Genomic DNA, 23,066 nt, shown 5'->3' on the forward strand with positions numbered 1-23,066 from the left:
TTTCAACTGAGCACTGAGGACAACCTATTAAAAGTTAATATTTAGTTCTAATGCAGTTTCTTTCAGAACAAATACTTGTAGGGGGGGCTGTAGCATTATAGAAAAATGCTGATTAAAATTTACTTTAAAGGCTTACTCTTGTATGTATTTTCTTCTTCAGTAGGGGTAGACATATATGTGGAATTTGAAGCCAAAAAAGGACATTGATAGCTATGTGTGTAGACTGCTTTCTTCCTCCAACATCCTTCCTGAACAGTTCAGTTTGGGACATGATAATTCAACACAGGATGTTGTTGGGAAGGCTTTGGGCAGCAATCCTATGGAGATATACAGAAGGCATTACATATGCTTAGCTTGTAGAAGACTACAGGAAATATGTTGACAATTTTTGGCAGAGGAAAAAACCACATTTCTTAACCTTTCTCTTGTGGACAGGATGAATTTTTATTTTTTATTTAAATACAGAATGGTTTAAACATTAGCTAGGCAAGCTCAGTTACTAGAGCATGAAACTCTTGATGTGAAGGTCATGGGTTCGAGTGAAATATTCCTGCATTGCAGGGGGTTTGACTAAATGACCCCCATGGCCCCTTCCAAATGTACACAAGTCAAAACAATTGTGTGAGGGAGGTGAAAATTCTGAATGTACAGCTAAATCAAAGGAGCAGGAACCGATTTCTGTATGATAGGCTTTTGTCTGACACTACCGCTTCACGTTTTCAAGCAAACCTGCTGAAACTCCACATTCTGTTGTAAATCAAAATGGGTTCCAGTTCTTTCTTTCCTGTTTTCCCTCTTTGCCATCACGTGTTCTCTCTGTGTGTATTTGGTAAATATGAAGAAATAGAAAAATATTTTCCCTTTCCTGAGACATTTATATTTTCCTTTAAAGCCCCCCCCCCCAATAGTTCTGCAATAGTTTTCATGAAGGTGTTTGGCAACAGAGAAATCTATTTCCTTTTGGGCAAAGTGTACATTATAAACAGTAATCTGATATGTCAAAGGATATACATGCCTGGAGTAGAAAATAATCAGAAGCAATAGAAAAATGCAATGAGTTAAAACAGGGCAAGAAATACGTAGTAGGTAATGGGTGAATATGTCCATTGCATTCCTTCCTTGCAATGAAGATTTCCTCAGAGATTTGATAACTTAAATGATTTCATTGTTAATTCAAGGAGACTGCATTTCTTCCCACAAAGTATGCTTGCATTTGGACTTTCCAACATCCAGCCTAATCTTTTGTAAATCTTTTAAAATCAACATTTCTTTAAAAGCCATCAGCCTTTTTTTTTTATTTAAAATGCATTTTAGCCCTTAAAAAATAATTGTTGCCCCACTTCTCTTTATTTAGTAGCAGAGGGGGAAATGCTTTTGAGCCCAGGGAATGCTTATTTGTACCCTTGCGTTGGGCTTTGTACTTGAGCAGATGCCTGTAGGGTATGTGATATGTGGAATGTGTTGTGTCCCCACCCCCTGCTGAAAGAAAAATGCTTGGAGGGGGGTAACTGAACCCTCTGCAATCAGTGTGCTGCCAACCTTAAAGGAAAAAACAAAACAAATAGCCTCTCCTGGGGAAACAATGAAGATTCCTTGCAGGGCTGATTCTTGTTAGAGAAACTCTTGTCTTAAAGGCTGGGCGGTTTGATTCTTGACATAGAGAAAGCCTGACTCTGCTGGTAATTGTTTTGCCCTTCCAGCTGCATTTGCGCTTTGCCATGGGTTGAGGCGAACAACTGTGTGTTATTTTGTGTGTGTTATGTTTGTGGGTTGAATTCCGAGCTCCTGATCCTCTTTAAGACTTTGAAAGGACAAAACAATATGAAACTTCTGCTTCTCCTTTTTTTTTCTTTCCACCTCTGGAGGATGTTTGCAGTTCCCATTTCCTCCAGTATTTTTCAGATGTGTTTTTCATTATTTGCATAGTACACCTGGTCACACCCTTGTACTTAAGGAATTCTTTATAAAGAAGTAATCTAGAACAGAAAATTTCAGTTTAGCAGTTTTGCACAAATTTCATTAATTTGTGTTCCAAGTGGCCTGAATTCCAAGTTCTCCTTTGGCCTTTAAAACCTGAAAGGTTTGTAAACAAGTTACCTTGAGGACTCCCTTTCTCCCACAAGAGCCTGCCTTATTGCTGTCCAACAAACAGTGCCTGCCTGATAACAGGGTCTTCACAGTGGTGGCACTTGAACTGCAGGTTCCTTCCAAAGGAGACTTCTTTGATTTCCTCACTATTAGAAGTTATGCAGCATTTCAAAAAGTTGCTGCTTTGGGGTCAAATTGAATTTGTTGTTTTGTTCAATGTTTTGGCTGCCCCTTGTCATTTCCTTGGCTTTTATACACAAGTTTTACTGTTTTATTCTGTTTTTAATTTCTTGGTTTGTGACGCTGTTAGCCCTGTTATCGGTCCCTATGGGGTAGAGAGGTGAAATATAAACAATTTTAGAGCAAGCAGCTTCTCTCTTTTAACTTCAAACTTATTTTTATTTTTCAGATCGAAGAAGGCAGCAAAGCTGCAGCTGCCGACAAGCTGCTGGCTGGGGATGAAATTGTCAGCATCAATGACGTGGACCTCTCTGGGTTCAGGCAAGAAGCCATCTGCCTGGTGAAAGGTTCGCACAAGTCGCTAAAGCTCGTAGTGAAAAGGTAAGGTTTGTGGTTCACCATGACAGAGACTAAAGTTTGTTCTTGATATAATCAACTTGCTGACTGAGAACTAGACACAAGTCTCCCCTTTTCACTTTTCAGAATCTCATCTGAGTTAATTGGGTTTGGTTTTCCCCCAAAAATAACTTCACAAGGTATATTATTGTGTACTGTTGAATGGTTAATTCCCATTCAATTTTAACTAGGACCGATGGTCTGGAGAAACTGAATGTTTTTCAGGTTTCTGTTAGCACTTCTTAGCCCAAGTAATCTATGAAATAAAATGCTGCCTTGTGCATATTTTAAGTCACCTCAGCTCATGTTGAGGCACCCCCTTGGAAGCACTCACGATGCATAGGATTCGGATTTGGGCATACCTCTGTAAACATCCTCTGGTTTAAAAGAAGTGATATACAAGTAACCAAGCTGCACAAATCCTTTTCAGGCTTCTCAGAACTGCCTTGTTGTAGGGTGACATGGCAAGCCATCAGCAAAGGCTAGTTTATTCTCAGTGTTCCCACAGGCTCACATAGTCACATGAAGAGATTCTGAGTAGCATGGAAAAAACACTTGCCAATTACTAAAGAAGGCTGTGGAGTCTACAGAGCCCACCTCAGCAGCAGACCTCAACCTTACAGCCTCTGGCTCACGTTCTGTATTAGGTCCTATTTCACCATGCGCCTGCTCTTAAGCCTTCAGTCGATCCTTACCTTTGTCCCACATGGCTTCACACTTTGTTCATTGTTGGCCGTGCTGACTGGGGCTGATAGAATTCAACAATACCTTGAGCACACTGTGTAAGATGCCTCTGCTTAAGATACAATCTGTGGGGCTAAATTAAGAGGCTATTGAATAACTGCAAGGTGCTCTCCACTACTGGTGCCGGATCTCAATGAAAATACGATAAAGTTATACCTTGGATCCCGAATGCCTTGTGAGTCAAACGTTTTGGCTCCCGAACGCCAAAAACCCGGAAGTGAGTGTTCCGGTTTGCGAACGTTCTTTGGAACCCGAATATCCGACGCAGCTTACGCAGGTTCCAATTGACTGCAGGAGCCTTGGTTTCCGAACGGTTTGGAAGTCGAACGGACTTCCGGAACGGATTCCATTTGACTTCCAAGGTACCACTGTATATGCATTTTCTTCAGAGAACTGTAATAACTATGCAACAACTATTTTTTTTGCAAAACATTGTTGGATAAGAGAAGTTGGGAAAGATCCCTGACAGGGTAGATTTGATTTAAATCACAATTTAAATCACGATTTAAATCACTAGTCAGTAAGACTTGATTTAATTCATTTTTTTACAGAAGGACTCATTCTTGCTGGTATAATCTTAATATTTACAACCAGATGAACGTTTCATTTTTGGAATAATAAATTTTCAGAGTCGTTTTTACAGTTATATCAAAAATTACTGATTTGGTTATACTATTAGGAATACATAGACAGATAACTGTGAAATTATTGTAAAGTTTAGTAAGTTAACTGTTTATATTTGGGCAACTTTTCTGCTGTATGCACTTTATTGGAAGGAGAAAAATAATTATTTCCTTAATAACAATTTAAACTATTTAACTAAAGCAATAACATTATAGCATATGTATCCCTGTTTGTTAACTGATGTGGTTAAACTTTTTTTAAAAAACAACAACAACTTAGACTGAGTTTTAGCACACATGAAAAACTTAAAACAAATCCTTATTTCCTGATAAATAGCCTTTGGACTATAATGTAACCTAAATAGAAAACTATCTTTAGAAATATTTTTCTTCCAAAAGCATTTTATTTTAAAAATCATCAAATTTATTTTTTTTTTAAATCTGATTTTTTTAAAAAATCATTGGTTTTTATCCACCCTGGTCTCTGATACTATAACCTGATGATAACTATTTAATGCCAACAATTGTACAATATAAACAATACAGTGGCTGCATTTTCACTTAACACTAAACCAGGGATGAACAACCTTTTTCTGATTTCTAATGTGATTGAAAGTCATTCATTTCTGACATAACTGTGCTACACACACACACACACACACACATATGGCAGAAGCCTGCCCTTTTGTTTTCAGGAAGTGGGGGAAAATAACTTCTTTTCACCAAGCATCAAAACAAGAAAAAAAAAGTTAGAAATGAAATAGAAAGTGGGAGAAAACACCTTTAAACCATGAAGAATAAGGAGGAAATGAAGGGGAAGAACTCTGGTGGGGTGGGGAAATGGAGAATCCTCATGAAGTTGCCCACCTATGCACTAAAATATAATTTAGCATTATATGGATGAGCATCCACAAACTGATGCAAAGCACTGGTCTTGTTCACATACCTTTACTTTTCCAAGACTTCTGCCAAGTTTAATTTTGCTTTCAAATAATCTTAGTGTTAAGATCATGATTGAATACAAACAATGATGTTGAACAAGCCAACTTCAAACCATGGGCTATGAAATTGTCTTGTTTTAACTAACTGTGGTTTACTTTATCTGGGTTCCTAGAAGCTCATCTACATACTACCAAACCTCGGTTTACTGTTACATGTGATCCGGGCAAAAGGGTCTTACAAGCTTTTGATATGTATAAGATATATGTCCAATATAGTTATTTTTGTATTACCTGATATGTGTTGGCATTTGGCCCCCTTAGAGAATATATCAACTACAGTGGTACCTTGGTTCTTGAACGTAATCCGTTCCAGAAGTCTGTTCGACTTCTGAAATGTTCAAAGACCAAGGCACAGCTTCCTATTGGGGCAGGTGCCCTGGAAACAAAACCCAACAACCACATTGTACGTTCGGCTTCTGAAAAAGGTTTGAAAACCAGAACACTTACTTCCATGTTTTCTGACTATCCTCAGTCACCATCTGTAACAAAAAATAATGGCAGAAATGAAAGAGATCACTGAGATGCCTAGAGACAACGACCTGCTTATTTCTCATGTTTGCTCTGGGAGAAAATATTACAACAGTCGTTAATAATTCTTTAAAAATAGTTTTGGTGTGGATTGGCGCACAAAATAAAGAAAGCAGATGGCACTATAACCCAGATAATATGAATAGTTTCAGGGAGTTCTACCAAAAGTTATATAGCCCAGGAACCAATAAATTATATCAAAACCCCATCTGGAATATATTATAATTCATATCTACTTGATCTTACATTGGCTTCTACTTTGGCCAGGGAGGAAAGAACATTTAATACACAATCTATGTTCTAAGCAGTGGAGCAATCTTCATGATCTGTTTATTTGGAGCCCTTTAAATTTTCAGACATTCCACAACATAACTCATTGCTTAGCAAACTATCAGCTTTAAGGTAGCTGTCCTTTAGGTTTCCAGACATTTCTCTCCTTTAGATATGCAGACGTTCATAACTTAGGAAAGTTAGTCATGTTTGGATATCCTACATAAATCTGCTTCTGGGCACTGGGTTAATGCTTCTCACTGGCAAAATATTCTAGCCCAATTCTCCATTTACTGTGGCAGTGAAGATGTCAAAATCCATGTGGGGAATATTAGAAAAGGGGTTTAAAAGAAAACTGCCAGTATAATAATGTAGAATACTCTTGTGCTCAGGTCCTGCCTGTGTGTTTCCCACAGGCAACTGATTGGCCTGATCCTGCAGGCTCTTCTTCTGTACATATGAACTATGATAGTTGCTTCGCCAAACACATAATCACTTGCTGCTGCTATCATGGATGTGTGAACCCATTCTTGGTGCTGTACATTACAAGGGATGTTTAGGCACAGTGAAGTGATAAGTTCCCATACTCCTTGGTCTAAAATCTTTGCAGCCTAAATGTACTTTTCTCTGCTCAGTTTCTTGTTGAAACAACAAATGCTAGTCACATGCAGTATATAATAATCTATCTCATAAGGTCACAGTGTTCTGTCTCTGTCCAGCTGTATCTCACTGAAAATGGTCTGCCCCATTAACTTGTGATGGAATGCTAGTCTTTTCCTAGTAGTTGGCTGTTCTTTGACCATGTCTCTGGGTGTCAAGCCACAGCTGGATGCTTTCTACCCCTTTGCAACATTCTTCATTTAGTTAACCGTCATCCACAACTTGGAGTAACCTGAGAAATTAACTCGAACCTTCTGGAAAAGGAGCTAGAATTCAGTTTGTAAGGAGTTACATGTGTGTTTAGCGACTTGCAAGAGCTGAAGCCGCTTTTTATTTGTTAAATGAAAGTTTTGTTCATTACATTTTCTCTATGCCCATCTCTCCTCCCTTCTCCCTGTTCTTTTCTTCTCTTTCTGTCAGTAGCCTGGTTCACACTTCATAAGCCATAGTCTGAAACAAACTTATGCCGTACTGTGAACAAGCTGTGTGCTATTGCATGTTGCTGAAATCATGCCTGCCCCACTCCATCCTTTCCTCAGCTGGAAAGGAAGAACCCCTGGAACCAGCACTCGTGGTTTGTTACTCTCCTAACAAACTGACATACTCCTTCTTCATGTTAAGCCTTTTCAGACTGTGGTTTACTGTGACATGTGAACAGGACAAATAAGTAGACAATTAAGAATCAGGTTAAAAAAACAACACCCAAGCAGAAAAAGCACTTGAGGAACTGCATTTTTCAATTCTTCCCCTTATGAAAAAAATACTTGTGGGCAAAGCTAGACTAAAGTTCCTGGTGCCTTAATTTCCGGTTTTCCCTGTCTCTGTCACTGGGTGACTGACTCATACACTCTCTTACCTACATTTGGAAGATGAGGAAGGATGGGGAAGGGATTGCACCATAGGTTGTTAAAAAAATAAAATAAATGAGTGTTGTCTGTAAGGCACTATTTCAGCAAACCCTGTTCAGTATTTCCTTCCTTCCTGTTCGGTATTTTCTTCAGGGATAAGCATCTTACTTCTGCACTGATCGTCAAATAGTATTTTCGTCACTTTCCTTTGAATCAAGCTCAGCAAAGGTTATTTGGGGAGATGCTAGAACTCTCCTGTGTTGATTTTATTTCTAGAATGGATGTGCTTCCTTCTATGATGGGCAAAGGCATATGGAGAAATAAGTAGATGGCCCTGTGTGTGTTTTTAGCAGGAAGAACTACTCTTATTCTTTCTTTAACCAAAGAAAGCTTGCCATCAAAGCCAAAAACCCTACACACTTTTTAAAAAAACCAAATAATTGTACTACCTTATATTTAGCTGTTTTGACTCATTGAAATATGAATTTGGTGTTGTGCATGCCACCTGTGGCAATTTAGTTATTTGGTCATGATGGCATCTGACAGATCTGCAGTTGTAGATCATGCGCTCTCACTTCCAATCCTAGATGTGTGGTCATCTCCTCGCCATCAACCATGGTTTGTTCCAGCAGAAATGTCACACTGCACCATGGTTAAAGCAAACTATGGAAATCCAGGGTTATGCGACATGCTCTCAGTTCCCTTAACCATGGTTAGGATATCAGAAATGTTCAGAGGCAGGCCTGAATCCCATTCTGAATTGAAGGGTGGAAAGATTTTCAGATGGCAGTACAGGCCAAATAAGTCTGAAGAGTGCAACATATTTGGGCCACTTTCCCCTCTTCATGCTGCTGGTTCAGCATGAAGGCCAAGTCACCCATGTATGCTGAGGATTACAGGTGGGGAGAGTGCTGTTGCAACCATGGTCCTACTTAGGGACTCCCCAAAGGTTGGCCAATGTGAGAGTGAGATGCTAGTTGGACCTTTGGCCTGGTCTAGCAGGACTCTTGTTTTGCTATTACTAGTGCTTGAAGAAGAAAGGGAAGCAAAACCAGCTATCTAGAGTGCCATCTACTGGCACGATTTTTGACAGGTATACTTTGGCTAGACTTAGAACCACTGGAGGTAAATTTTTAAAAACCCAGCACACCTTAAATCATACTATGTAGCTTAAAGTATGGAGTTAGTATGCTTTTTATCCAACAGAATAAACTGACCAGGATTTTTTTAAAAAAATAAAACATGATATTACAAATGGAAAGATGGGAGAAAAATTAAAAAGAAACCTGAAAGTTGCAACCCTATTGCCACTTAACTTGTAAGCCCCATTGAATTCAGTGGGGCATACCTTTAAGGCAGCATGTAGGGGATTGCAATGTTAGGTTTCCGCCTGCATAACAAATTTTAATAATGCCAGAATCCACAGTTGAGCAATGCTTTTATTAGGACCAAGTGGAATCTCACAAGATATTGGCAAGCTTTTGAATTCTTTAAAACTCTTTATCAGGAAAGATGTTAAACAAAGGAAGGTTGTCACTATTTTTGTGACATTTCGGTTCGTACTAATGAAACTGCTGCCCAAGTGTGGACACCAGGCGAAAATGTTTCTCTTCAATCAGTTGTTTGGCTGATTAACATTCTGTGGCCTTTAAAATGTGGGGAGAGGAGGGTTACAGGGAAGAAGGCAGAGGGCCTTCTCGGTAGTGGCGCCCTCCCTGTAGAACGCCCTCCCACCAGATGTCAAAGAGAACAACAACTACCAGACTTTTAGAAGACATCTGAAGGCAGCCCTGTTTAGGGAAGCTTTTAATGTTTGATGTATCACGGTATTTTAATATTCTTTTGGAAGCCGCCCAGAGTGGCTGGGGAAGCCCAGCCAGATGGGCGGGGTATAAATAATAAATTATTATTATTATTATTATTATTATTATTATTATTATTATTATTATTGGTTTGTTTGCTTTTGTTTCTGCTTTATTATGTATTTTGTGCTTTCATTTTATATTTTTTATGTTGTGAACTGCCCTGCGATCTTCAGATGAAGGACGATGTACAAATTAATTAAATAAACAAACAAAACAAATTAAGCCATAGTCTGGTTTAACATGTTGAGTTAAACGGGTTTATCTGTTAGAGGAGTTGATGCTAGTGATTGCATGCCAATTCGTGGTAATTAGTTGCATTGATGATTTCACCTTGGTTGGGTAGCAACATTATAGGAAATGTTTTCCTGTGTTCCACCATATTGCTGATAACTATTGTGGTGCTTTGTTGTGTATGAACTGCTTAATATTTGTTCTGAATCTCTAATGTCACAAGTCATTGAAATACGTGCACACAGACATTAACAGAGTGGGATATCTGATGTCTAGAACACAAGGTCTCCTGTTTGCAGGCTGCAATTCCCAGATGTTGTGTTCTTTAAAGCCTATTGATGTGTTTTCATTCAGGCACTTTGGGGAGACATGCTGACTTTGAGTTAAATATGATTCCATGATTCTATGTGCCTACGTGTTTTAAATGAAAGTGTCATGTGGCGCTGAACTTCCTTTCTGTTTTTCATTTGGATGCTAATGGAATGGTAGTGCATTTGAAAAAAAACCAAATAGTGTAAACATTGGAGGCCAGTGCTTCATTTATTGGTTGAGCCCATCTGTGTATTTGAATAATACATGGAGACAACAGTATTGATTTCTGCTTTTATGTTTGCTGGAACCATGCATGTTAATTTGATGTCTTGATAAAATTGTAGGAAATACCGTTAATCTAAAAAGCATGGAAGCCTTGTCTTTTCTTTTGGAGTCTTTCAGAGTGTGTACTCTATGTTTTGTGCTTGTTGTAGTAGTAAAAGAAGATCAAAGATAAGCCAGCATCGTCTGGGTAATTGTAAGCTGCATTAATCAACCAAGTGGCTAATTTGATGCGTATGTTTGGGTGTAGGGGATCCTCATTCAGCGCTGGTTAAATTACATGAATGGCCTTCAGAGTTATTGCAGCTCCGAGCTATTGTTTCTGTAGGTCACACTATTTTGTATTGCATACAAATGCATATCAGTTCTTTTATGTTACATAAATCCACCAGATTCAACTCTCTTGTAAAGCCCTAATACTTCCACTTGCCACTGTTCAGTGATATACATTTACAAATAACTATTTTGGTACTACATTGTGGCTATTTCAGGGATTGATACTTATACAGAAATACTTACTGTCAAAATAAAAACAAGACAGCTGATACATTTTTATCTTCAGTAACCTGGAAAGTAAGTAGCAAAATTTTGCTAATGTTAGCAAAAGAGGTTTTGCCAGTTCAAAAGATAGCAATGATCATTTACAGAACCTCCAAGGGTCCTTACTTTCCAGTGACAGCCTCAGATTTGAAGATGTCCCGGTTTCTGATTTCATCCCGGAATGCCCCACTTTGCCTTAGGATGTCCCTATTTTCATTGGAGAAATGTTGGAGGGTATGGAGTTATGTTTGTTAAAAATAGTACCAGCTTCACTACAAGCTTCACAACCATAAGTAAAACTATTACTAATTTTATTGTCTGGTAAGCAACTTGTTTAAATTTTATTGTGAAAGTTTGCTTCTCAGTGTTCATGATAGGGGGTGAAGATGCGGTGGAACCGACACATGCAGAAGGCTTGCAACCTTAAATGATACAATTATCACATGCCAAACTATGCAAGACACCATGCACTACATTGAACAGCTTTTAAAAAGGAAGTGGGCATGGGTCCCCCAATGTGGATGAGGACCATGGCAGGAGGACAGAGGGGTTTTAAAACTTTAACCCTATTAAAGCCCCTGCAACTGCTATTTGCATTGGGAGAAAAATTCTCATTTTACACTAGTATGGTTATTTCACCTATACTATTTGTACGGTGCAAGAAATAGTGGTAAGAAGTGGTGATGCTTTCTCTTGGCAAACACGCACACACAAATTGAAAGCCCAAGTGAGACATGATTTGAGCTGCTCATTTTATTATAACTAGGAAGTGCATCATAGTGGAAAGCACATTTCTTTGATTACCCTTATATTAACTGTGGCTTAGTCATGTTTCTCAAGAGGAAGTTAGAGGGAAGGTCAAGGTTAGCAAATGTGAGATCATACTAATTCCAGCCTTTCCATGATTGTTTTTATTTTATACAGGTTTTCAGGGTGTGCAGAAGTACCAGATATATGCTAAGTCAGAAGAATGTAGCTGAACTGGCCAGGGTTGATGCTCTGCAGCCTCTTTGTTATGGGAGATGGTGCCTCATGGGAGGGGAAACCCTGATAGGCAACCTACAAATACAGATAAATAATAAATCTCTGGCAGCCCATTGCTTCTTGTGTAAGGAGCAAGTCATAACTCGGTCAGGGTGACACAGGATTTCAGGAGCTATAAGAAAGGACATGGTTGTTGTATTTTCTTCCTCCTACACACAATATTCAAATGGAACGCAGTGTGTAATTTATATAATTATTCATTGGTTATTTTCTTTTGGAATGGTACACTTTGGAGGATCATTGTCAAGACATCTTGAGTATATTCAGCTCATATGATGCCAACATACAAGTCAAGCTCACCGTGTTTATAGAGGTCTTTAAGGAAAGGGATGGGGAGACAGTGGGCCTGATATTTTGGTGAAAGTTCCTGCCTAGAAATTGAAAGTGCTCTCTGCTGTTTTCTGTCGATTGCAGGTTGTTGGTGACATGGTTATAGGATTTGGTGACAGCCAGTGTGTTGCAGTGTCTAGACTTGCATCAAGGTCAAAATCCCGCTTAGGCATGAAGTTCACTAGTGATTTTGGACCTCAGTCTAACCTACCACACAGGTTATGAGGAGGGTAACACTGGAGTGAAGCAGAGAACCATGTATAACTTTCCTTTGTTAGGAGGAAAAGCACAGTATACATGTAATATTCACAGGTTTGCCCCTGAGAAGATTCCCTTTGTTCAGGAAGGGATGCCCAAGTAGCAGTGATGAGTGACATAACTTGTAAGCATATTTCCATAAAACTGTATGGGTTTCCACCACCCCCCCTTTCTGTTCCTGTGCAGTGAGTAAATATTGACCATTTGGTAAGATATCAAGGAGGCTATCAGTATACAACTGTCACATAACTCTAACCCTCACATATGGGGAGCCGGTGGCGCCGTGGTCTAAACCACTGAGCCTCTTGGCCTCGCCGATCGGAAGATTGGCGGTTTGAATCCCCACAACAGGGTGAGCTCCTGTTGTTCTGTCCCAGCTTCTGCCAACCTAGCAGTTCGAAAGCACACCAGTGCAAGTAGATAAATAGGTACTGCTGTGGCGGCAAGGTAAATGGCGTTTCCATGCGCTCTGGCTTCCGTCATGGTGTCCAGTTGCACCAGAAGCAGCTTAGTCATGCTGGCCACATGACCCAGAAAGCTGTCTGTGGACAAACGCCGGCTACCTCGGCCTGAAAGCGAGATGAGGGCCGAACCCCATAGTCACTTTTGACTGGATTTAACCATCCAAGGGTCCTTTACCTTTATCTCTCACATTCATGTGGCCTAAACCTCTGCTTGGGGTCTTACTATACGTGAGGTGATCTGAATAAAAAGCAGACATTACAGTACTGAGGTGATGAGGCATGGGAGGCCTTGAGAGAAGATAGGACACCCACTATGTTCCCTGGCTTAAAAGTGGAAATAACTTTTTTTTTTAAAAGGAATTTGGTAGAGGGTTGCTTTTGTTTTTGTAAGGCATTCAAAGCCAACAGTCACAAACAAAACAGGTGGTTTGGAAGGCTGTTGAACTGAAAGGGGGGGGGGAGTGTTAAGTAGAAACAATGGATTTTCCAATCCTGGGACTTTGTGCTGGTGAAGTATGTGGAGAATTTCAGCCAGTTCTTGTAAAGGAGGTTTTTCCTGGAAGTCAGTGGCACTACTTGTGCAAAGTGTTTCAAAGAAGGTGTGGCAAGAGCTGAAATAGATAAAATATGTGGTAATAAAGATCTGGACTCCCCCCCCCCGCTCCCCTTGCTCATAATTTATAGTGAGGAAATTTTGTGATTGGAAGGGAACGAGAATATTATACTCCTATTTTGAGACTAATGTTTTCACATTTTTAAGATTCATATTTGTCTTGATTTGTTTGTTGTTGTTTTTAAATAGTATGCCAAAAATCTAGAGAGTTTGGTTGTCTGCACATGTCTTTCTTTCACATTTTCCCATGTTTTATAGTTCAGGGTTAAAATTGTTCCTCCCTGCTTGGTGTACCTCACTTTAAAATGGCCAAATGATGTGTTCCAGACTTAAAGTAAAAAGCCTTCTTAACATCACTTCTTAAAATGCTTTTCAATTTATTACATATGTTATTTTCTGAAGTCTTGCAAAACCCTACCTCAGAAAACTCAGTCCTTTGCTTCACATGCCCTCTAGTGGAAATTGTGTTCCCTGACTCAACTAATTTTAAGTACAGCTGACAAATAAATTGCATGCTGTACTAGATAAAAGAAATAAAATCGGGTTCAACCGTGTATTCACTGTGGCCTAAAAGCTGTATAGGGTTTATGGCGGCCTTAAAAAAAAAAGAGAGAGAGAGGGAGGGAGAGGGGAAAAAACTAAGGACAATGGTTGGCTGAACGGTGATCCAGACATTTATTCAGTTCTGTTGTTGCTGTGCCTATATAGCTCCTAAGTAATGTATCAGGAAAAATGCATAAACTAACTGTGAATAGTAAGTGGAGAGGGGGTAATTCTCCCCATGTGCATCAGTAGATGGGAGCTAATTCCTGTGCTCCTTGCATATTATCCATACAAATTACATACAGGCCCAGAGTTCTCAGTAGAACTGCTCATTTGTACAAATAATTATAATTTTATTATTTATACTCCGCCCATCTGGCGCGGTCGCCCCAACCACTCTGGGCAGCTTCCAACACATATGAAAACATTATAAAGGATCAAACATAAAAAAATTTCCTGATACAGGGCCACCTTCAGATTTCTTCTAAAAGTTGTGTACAATCGTACCTCGGGTTAAGTACTTAATTCATTCCGGAGGTCCATTCATAACCTGAAGCACCACTTTAGCTAATGGGGCCTCCTGCTGCCGCCGCGCCGCCGGAGCACGATTTCTGTTCTCATCCTGAAGCAAAGTTCTTAATCTGAAGCACTATTTCTGGGTTAGCAGAGTCTGTAACCTGAAGTGTATGTAAACGGAACCATATGTAACCTGAGGTACCACTGTAGTTCTTTATCTTCTTGACTTCTGATGGGAAGGAATTGCACAGGGAGGGCGCCACTGCCGAGAAAGCCCTCTGCCTGGTTCCCTGTAACTTCACTTCTCGCAGAGAGAGAACCAGCCCTCAGAGCTGGACTTCAGTATCTGGGCTGAACAATGGGTCAAGGCGAAAAGGGGCTTGATCAAAAGACTACTGAAAAAGTATTTCTTTAGAACTATGTACACAACCCATCTCCATGCAAACAGGGAAATCCCACTTCTGCTTAAGATAGGGCAAATGGCTTAGAAACCTTACCTCCATTTGATGAGTTTTCCACATAGGACATGATTCTCCCTCCCCAAGGACTGGAGTCAATCTAACTCTTGACTCAGTCCATTGTTACCATCCCAGTTTAGCCGAGTGTAGGCACTGAACTGAGTTAGCACAGTCCCTGTTAAAGGAGTATGCTCTATAAAAATGAATGTAAGATTCTGCTGGTAGGCCTAGTAGAGGAAGAAATATACATTCACATGCAAAAGGGTATAAGAGTCTGCGAACAAAGAGGCTTGGGTTTTGTTTTTTAGCTGTCTAACCTTTAACGGGCCTTCTAGAGCACATCAGAATTGTTTGTGATCACCCAGAGATGTCACGTTGCAATTATGAACCAAACAACTAAGCTAGCAGCTGTTGCTGAACAATCAGTCCAAGGAATCCAGATTTCCCATCTGGCATTGTAAATTATTTTGTCTAGGTCAGTGGTCCCAGAGTAAAGAAGCGAGGCAGGAAAGAAGCATGTAGTATTTCTAATATTAGTTTCTCTGGTTTTTCAGAACACATGTGCTCAGTTGAGCCTGATCCTTCACAGGTATCCGTTCCCAGCTTTTGTGATGAAGAACGGTTTTACAGGAAAACCCAGTTTTCCCAGGCCTGAATCTAGTAGCCAGGGATTGCTCAGCAGAATTGTGTGCATGACTAATCAGAATCATTGCTGCCCCTTATTTTAATACTGTAATAAGGCTTCTTTGTGATTCTAATTATATCCACTAAGCTCAATTGCAGGCGGCACACAGATTAAGCAAGAAGGGGACAGGCTCAGTTTAGAAGCCTCTGGGGATTTGGTTCTCTTAAATAACAGGTCAGCCTCTTTCTGCTGACATGCAAAATGAGAATTTTGTATTCCGGTAACCATTATTGTTGAAGATGTAAGTTTGTAAAATATATATATATATATATATTTTAGCCCTTCTTATTTCTGAGTGTATTTTTGCATAATCAAGCATCAGATCTATAAACACCTCTTCTCCCCCCCCCTCCAGAGTTAGGTCTTTTGGACTGTTCCATTGACAAGGTATTCCGAAAGTCAGCAACGCCCGATTAGCACAGATGTTCATGGGAGCTCTGAGTAAATCTTTAGTCAAAGGATTCAATATTTGAAAATGCACTGAGGAAAGTACTTTATAACATGGCATATATTTTTATCTAGGAAATCTTAGATGGGCTGTCTCGGGTTCTGATAGAGGGTATGTACCTATGCTTGTGATACAGTCACATGGGAAAGACTGAGAGTTAAGGAAGTAAGTATAAATACTTTCCATGGAACTGTTGTAAATTATTAGCCACGCGGGTGGGTTGTTTGTTGTTGTTGTTGTTGTTGTATATTTAGATGCTCAAAAAGAGAATAAATATTTTTATTTTTTTAGCTATCGCTTCTTTTTTTGGTATTTGTTTAATGGAAATGTCTGGATTGATACTAGATTCCAGGTTAAGGGGAGTAAACATCAGTCTTATCTCTTGATATAAAATCACTCTAGAAGGAGGCTTTTTGTTGTTGTTTTTTTGTTTTTTATAGCAAACAATTCATTGGTGTGTTTTTTCTTCCCGCTTGAAAAAATGATTTTTATCTTCCTGACAAATGAGCTGATGCAACTCTTTGTGTTTGACTTGTTTGAAGTCTATTGAGTTCAGAAGAAACTCCCCGTGGTTAGTTTTCTAGGTTCCCTGCTATTCTCTTAACCCAGCGTGCTAGTTGTAATGTTTCAGGTGCTTCCTGTATAAAATAGAACAATGATTACGTTATGAAATCAGAATACCAATGTCCCTTAAGCAGGTCAGTCTCCCTGCTATCTTGATACAAGATCACTCGGGGAAAGAGGCTGTTTTTATGGTGAACCAGTCATTGCTGTTCTGAGACTCATCCACAGAGACTCAGGGGATTAAAGCAAAACAATAAGCTGGGGAACTGGCAGGAGGCTGTTGCTAATTGCTATACTGCCAGTGATTTAAAGCAGGAATTAAAGATTTGTTCTTTAAACAGTTTTCCTTTTAAATGTGCATACCTAAAACAGAGGTAAACTGCTTTAAACCGCAAGGGCAAACCCTTGTTGATTTGATGCCTAGCACATATATCAGGGGTCAGCAAACTTTTTCAGCAGGGGGCTGGTCTACTGTCTGTCAGACGTTGTGAGGGCTGGACTATATTTTGAAAAAAAAATTATGAACGAATTTCTATGCCCCACAAATAACCCAGAGATGCATTTTAAACAAAAGCACACATTCTACTCATGTAAAAACACGCTGATTCCTGGACTGTTCACGGGCCGGATTTAGAAGGCGATTGGGCCGGATCTGGCCCCTGGGCCTTAGTTTGCCTACCCATGATATATATATAATGAGTTTCTAAGACTGATGGGGACTGCCTGCATCAGCATGTAGCTTCTGCACAGTATGGGTCTTATGTGCAAATGTTATTAACATTTGATACAATTCCACGTGCATTTTTTAATAATAATAATAATAATAATAATAATAATAATAATAATAACAACAACAACAACAACAACATTTATATCCCACCTTTCCTCCAAGGAGCTCCAGGTGGTGTACAGTGGTACCTCAGGTTACATACGCTTCAGGTTACATACACTTCAGGTTACAGACTCCGCTAACCCAGAAATAGTGCTTCAAGTTAAGAACTTTGCTTCAGGATGAGGATAGAAATTGTGCTCTGGCGGCACGGCGGCAGCGGGAGGCCCCATTAGCTAAAGTGGTGTTTCAGGTGAAGAACAGTTTCAGGTTAAGAACAGACCACCGGAACTAATTAAGTATTTAACCCGAGGTACCACTGTATATAGTTCCCTCCATTTTATCCTCACAACAACCCTGTGAGGTAGGTTAGACTGAGAGTCTGTGACTGGCCCAGGGTGACCCAGTGAGCTTCATGGTCTAGAAGGTACGAGAAAACTGGTCTCCCAGGTCCTAGTCTGCTACTTTGTTCAGGTGTTCAGTTCAGGTGTGTGGTGTTCACCATATGGTTTTATGTTGATAGTGCACCCTTTTTATTTAACCACGTGACTTACTAAATGAATTATTATCGGGAGATGCTATAGCTCCATGCTATAGTTCTGTCCAAGTGCTGCCAATGCAGTGCCCTCCAGATCTTGATAGACTACAACTCCCATGAGCCCCAGCCTATCCGGTCAGTCATCAGGAATGATGGAAATTGTGATCCATCAACACCTGGAGGGCACCACATTAGCTAGTCCTGTTTAGCTTCAAAGGGGGTGGGGGTTACATAGAAAAAATGATTCTATCCTTAAAGAGATACAAGCCTCCTCAGAGAGGAGGACAACCAGTTTCCTCAGAGTACTAACTCGGTCATGTTGCTTCAGCTTCCCTTTTTAGGTAGAAGCTGAAGTTTAGTGAAAAGTATAGTTTATAGCTTCATCTTCCAAGAAAATCTTCAAGAAACAGAATTCAAGAAATGCATTCAAATAATTAAACTAACAAAGTGTTTGGCTTAAATCAGAGGAAGATAAACCTTGCTGTAAGAGCAATGAAACATTACATCTTTCTTGGGGGCTCTCGGTAGAAGGGTAAACTTGATCCCGTAAACACAGCTATGAATCTCCTTTTTGTATCATAATAAGACAAACATGAGGCATCAGTAGGCTGCCCATCTGTCAAGGTGTTTTATTGCCATCTGTAGCAGTAAGGCTACAGGTCCATTGCTGCTAAAATGCACACACATTTAAGAGACCAATAGCCGCTTGGCTGTGTTTTGCCCTTGCACTCAATTAAGCAGAGATGGAAAGAAGCATCTGTGATGCTGTTCCACAGTTAATTCTCCCAGTACTTTTGCCACCATAAGTTCATGTGACATGGTATTTTTTCTAGCACTGGAGAAGGGGATAATGGGGAGTAAATATATTAGTTAGAGTACACATATCCTGAGTGGCTGTATTGGTCTCCAGGACTAGATATCAATTAAGGACCTCAATTTGACTAGAGGTGCATGTAGTTCATATTTGTTTTCAAATTAGCAGAGAACTTGACTCCCATGGTGAAAATATAATTGATCTAACAGTGTGTGGCTGCATTAAAAGGAGCAGCTAATTTGGAGTAATTAAATTGGTGGCCGAAGTCTTATTGATTGAGGAGAGTAGATATAGCTGAATCAGAAAGGAATTTCCTTTCAGAATTTGTTTGGTGGTTATCAGCAAGAACTTTGAGACAGAAGTCTCAAGCATGGTCCATCTCAGCAGTTTCCTGGGTGACTTTGGGCAAGCTGCCATTTCCCAAAACGGGCCTTACCATCTATATCAGGCAGCAGTGGTACTGACTTTTTTCCATGGGGTTTTGTTCAAAGGATTATGGAGAGAATGCTCATGAAGTACCTGGAACAGTTAAGGAAAGTACAGTGGTGGTGTTGTTGTGTGATGAAGCAAATAGTTCTTCACTGTATATCATCTGAAAGGAACAGGCAGCATGAAATGTTTCTTGAAGGGATGATAATGTCATCTCTTACTGGCCTAGACTGTGTTACAATAACTTGATAAAATTGCATAAGTGTTGGTGATTGGGAAAATTCCCAGATCAAGAATCCCAAGAATGACCAAGACGCCTTTTAGTCATGCATGGCTCAGTAATGGGTGCTGATGTGTCAATTCTTATCCCGTGGGAAATTGTTCCACTTTTTACCTGAGACTTCCAAAGTCGAAAAAATGCAGACCTGTGCTGCGTAAAACTGGAATCATTTGATAACACATTTCATTCATGTGTAATATATGGCTGTAATACCACTGCATTTTCAGTTGATTATTTTGAATGCTGAATTGCATGTTTTCTTGGCAGCAGGTAAGCTCATAAGACGCACCATAAAATAATACTTTTGTTGGTACAGTGGTACCTCGGGTTAAGTACTTAATTCGTTCCGGAGGTCCATACTTAACCTGAAACTGTTCTTAACCTGAAGCACCACTTTAGCTAATGGGGCCTCCTGCTGCTGCCGTGCCGCCGGAGCACAATTTCTGTTCTCATCCTGAAGCAAAGTTCTTAACCTGAAGCACTATTTCTGGGTTAGTGGAGTCTGTAACCTGAAGCGTATGTAACCCGAGGTACCACTGTATATGCTTGACGGTGATGCGTCCAAACTTGGGACAGTTATTGTGAGGAGCATGCAGGGTAGTAGCTTGAAGATAAAAAGCAACAGATTTTGTCAGCGTGGAATTACTATACAGGAAGAGTAGCATCATAATGTAATTCTGTCTGAATCAGTGAGGAGTTAGATCAGCAGAGAGACATTTCAGTCTAAAAAGACTTAGAGACTGATTTGTTCTTATCTCCTCATTTTCTAGCTGGCATTTCTTTCTTTTCAAAGTGGTACTGATTTTGCAGAGTAGAGGGAGTAGAGGGATTTTGCCAGTAGAGGGAGGAATTTTGCTCTAAATGTGAACAGCAAGCATTTGCTGTCATCTTATAAAAAGAGGGTGGGAATGCTTTTCTTGAATAAAAGAACGATGAGTTGAAAATTCTCGTTCCTTGTCAGCATGTATTTTCTTTTCTAAATTTATCATCCCATCAGTAAGTTCATATTGAGTTTGTGTCACAGCACAAAACTGCTGTGTGAGATGAAAATAAATCTGAGCAGCAATGTTACCAAATCTCTTGGAATTGGTAAATATCCTAGCAAAAATGTTAAGTGGCAGCTGTCATATGCCAGGCTTAGTCACAACTCTAAGTCCCATTGAAAGCAGTGGCACATATTTTAGATTTTAGCTAGGTCTCTTTGCAAAGTGTGAGCTTAAAAAAACAAATCAACCACCACCTTTTGAATACAGTACAAACATACACAGATATACAAACATACACAGATATACACAGATATACAGTGGGTGTCCAACTAATATGTCCAACTAATTCATACCAGAGTAAACCCAATGAAATAAATAGATTTAAGTAATACTTTGAATATGACTTAGGTCAGTATCATCCAATACTATATGAGCACAAACATAACATACAAGCATACAGCTATGTATTTCAGGGGAAAGGAGCATAAACTTACTGTTCAAAACATTGGCCACTTTCTCAAAAACAAAATATCTGTAGAATGACATTGTCACATAAGTATATAGTGATAGATAGATAGATAGATAGATAGATAGATAGATAGATAGATAGATGATAGATAGATAGAGATATTCCATTGTGTGTGTGTACCACCTGCCATGTAAAATATCCAGGTAGATACATATACAGGGTGAGTCTTTTAAAAGAGGCCCCGTGGAACATGTGTACTCTATATCCACGGGGCCTCTTTTAATGGACTCACCCTGTGTGTGTGTGTGTGTGTGTGTGTGTGTGTATATATATATATATATATATATATATATATATATATATATAACGCTGACCCTCACCAACTTAAGTTTTAAGACATACCTTCATAAATTCTCTTTGTGATCTTGTCTATTTTATTTACTGTTTATTTTTCAAGACTGTTTATTGTTTATTTTTCAAAACTGAAACATGTTTTAGGAAGCCAGTGGGTGGGTTCGAAAGTCATCCCGCAAAGCAACTGGTTACATTTGTTGTCCAGTTCTATTTTGGTAGTAGTATGTCATTAAATTTGCAAGTATTGCTGGTGGGTTGGTGGGATTGTGTATGTGTGTGTCTGTGTGTTTGTTGAGGGGACAAGAATATATAATACCTGTATGTAATTCCTGTTTATTTTGTTTCACTCCGTTTATGTGCAGAATACACTTTGGGACACTATGCAAATAATGCTTATAACTATACAAATTCATGTGTAGATGCCATAGTGAAGGCACTCTTTAAGTGTAGTCGGGAACTGAGCTTCTAGCTTTCTGTGTCAGAGAACTCTGCTATGTTTCAGCTCTTATAATACTGGAGTGGGGTGGGGGGAGAAATAGATTTCACTGAAAGTGTTAATAAAGATAACCTCATGCAGTAAAAACCTGAAGACTTGCTATGAAGTGTGATCTCCTCGGTGTAAAAAATACGCCGAAATATTTTCTTTCATTGCCTTGTCCCCTCAAATCTTAACTTTAGTTTTCCTTCTCTCGGACGACTTCATAGGTGTATCATATCTGTTTAGGAACATGAAGGCAGGCAGTTATTACTATTGCCATTAGTAACAGAGTTGCTTTCTGGGTTCAGGTGTTCTCATTCTGTCACTTACAGTTAATGCAGCAGAATTGTAGGAAATACTAACCACTCTAGTCGCCTGCAAAGTATTTCACTCTAGCGGTATAATTTTTGTTAATATCTTGCTCTTTCTCTTTTCAGACTTCTTTCTGTTTGCACCAAGGGATTTGGGATTAATTTCTGTGTTGGATAGCCTATTTATAGTGGTCTAAAATGCAAGGAGGAATCAATGATTGAAGGGGTCTTTTCAATTTAAAAAGCAACAGCACTGCAATTCGGCTCTTCTCAGTAACTAGCATGTTGGCATGATACAATAATGTAAACCAATCCTCTCCTATATAGCAGCCTATAGCAGTGTACTAACAAAACTGAAAGCATTCACATAGTATTTCAGAAACATGCAGTGTGGGGTTTTTTATTATTTTAAAAAATCCAAAATTCATCCACAGAAAGAAGCAAAACCCCAAATCTCTCTTCTCTCTTTTGCTTTGTTTCTATCCCCATGGTTTTCAAATGGGTTTAGGCAAATTTCTCTTTTTAGTGGGCTTTATGCTACTCTAGTGTTCCTCTGCAGACTGGCATGACCATGTTCTCTGTCTTACCTTGCTCACAATCACGGAATGAGAGCATGGAGTGTCAGTCAGCTTTCTTTTTTTTCTTTTTCTATTGTGGGGTGAAACTCACTATGGAAAAGTCTGAGAACCTCTGGTCTACTGTGTTCCTCCTCTGCTTCCCTGACGGCTCAGGAAGATGAATTTGGTGGTGGATATTGTAACACAGAAAATGCCGTCTGAAAGTGATGTTCATGTGGCCAGGAGCTATCTTACGAAGATCTTGAGAAGCTCCATGAGGTATGGTGTTGGTTTCACAAAGACAGCATTCCCTATCCCTTCTCCTAATAGAAAAACCCTTCTCAGTAATCCAGGAATCCATTCTGAAATCCTCCATTCCCACTTCCATTTCTCCATGATAAGCATCTGGCCATGTAGTCGTTCTGTAGTCTCATGTTTCATTCACATTTTGTACAAACCATTCTGGTTGCATGCATATATATCAAGCAAACAACAAACAAATAAACAATTTGTGGTTAAACTGCCATCCT

The 23,066-nt window shown here is 39.5% G+C and overlaps 1 protein-coding gene and 1 long non-coding RNA gene across 7 annotated transcripts in view; one reads left to right on the forward strand and one right to left on the reverse strand.

Annotated features, from left to right (window-relative positions):
• SHROOM2 (shroom family member 2) overlaps nt 1-23,066 on the forward strand; it is a 103,196-nt gene that overhangs the window by 43,361 nt on the left and 36,769 nt on the right. For 3 of the 6 annotated variants that reach the window (XM_083501782.1, XM_083501783.1, XM_083501784.1), the window contains exons 2-3: nt 2,498-2,649; nt 22,711-22,815. In XM_083501782.1, coding sequence (XP_083357908.1) covers nt 2,498-2,649; nt 22,711-22,815 — 257 coding nt within the window. The remainder of the gene's footprint in view (nt 1-2,497; nt 2,650-22,710; nt 22,816-23,066) is intronic. The other 3 variants (XR_014525791.1, XM_083501785.1, XM_083501786.1) reach the window with 1 other exon arrangement.
• Nucleotides 499-13,439, reverse strand: LOC310706408. The gene is made up of 4 exons (XR_014525846.1): nt 12,840-13,439; nt 10,548-10,594; nt 3,360-3,481; nt 499-816 (listed from the first exon to the last, which is right to left on the reverse strand). It is a non-coding gene; the product is annotated as an uncharacterized lncRNA (long non-coding RNA).

The sequence above is a fragment of the Podarcis liolepis genome, assembly GCF_965112155.1.
Source record: "Podarcis liolepis genome assembly, chromosome: 4".
Lineage (NCBI taxonomy): Eukaryota > Metazoa > Chordata > Lepidosauria > Squamata > Lacertidae > Podarcis > Podarcis liolepis.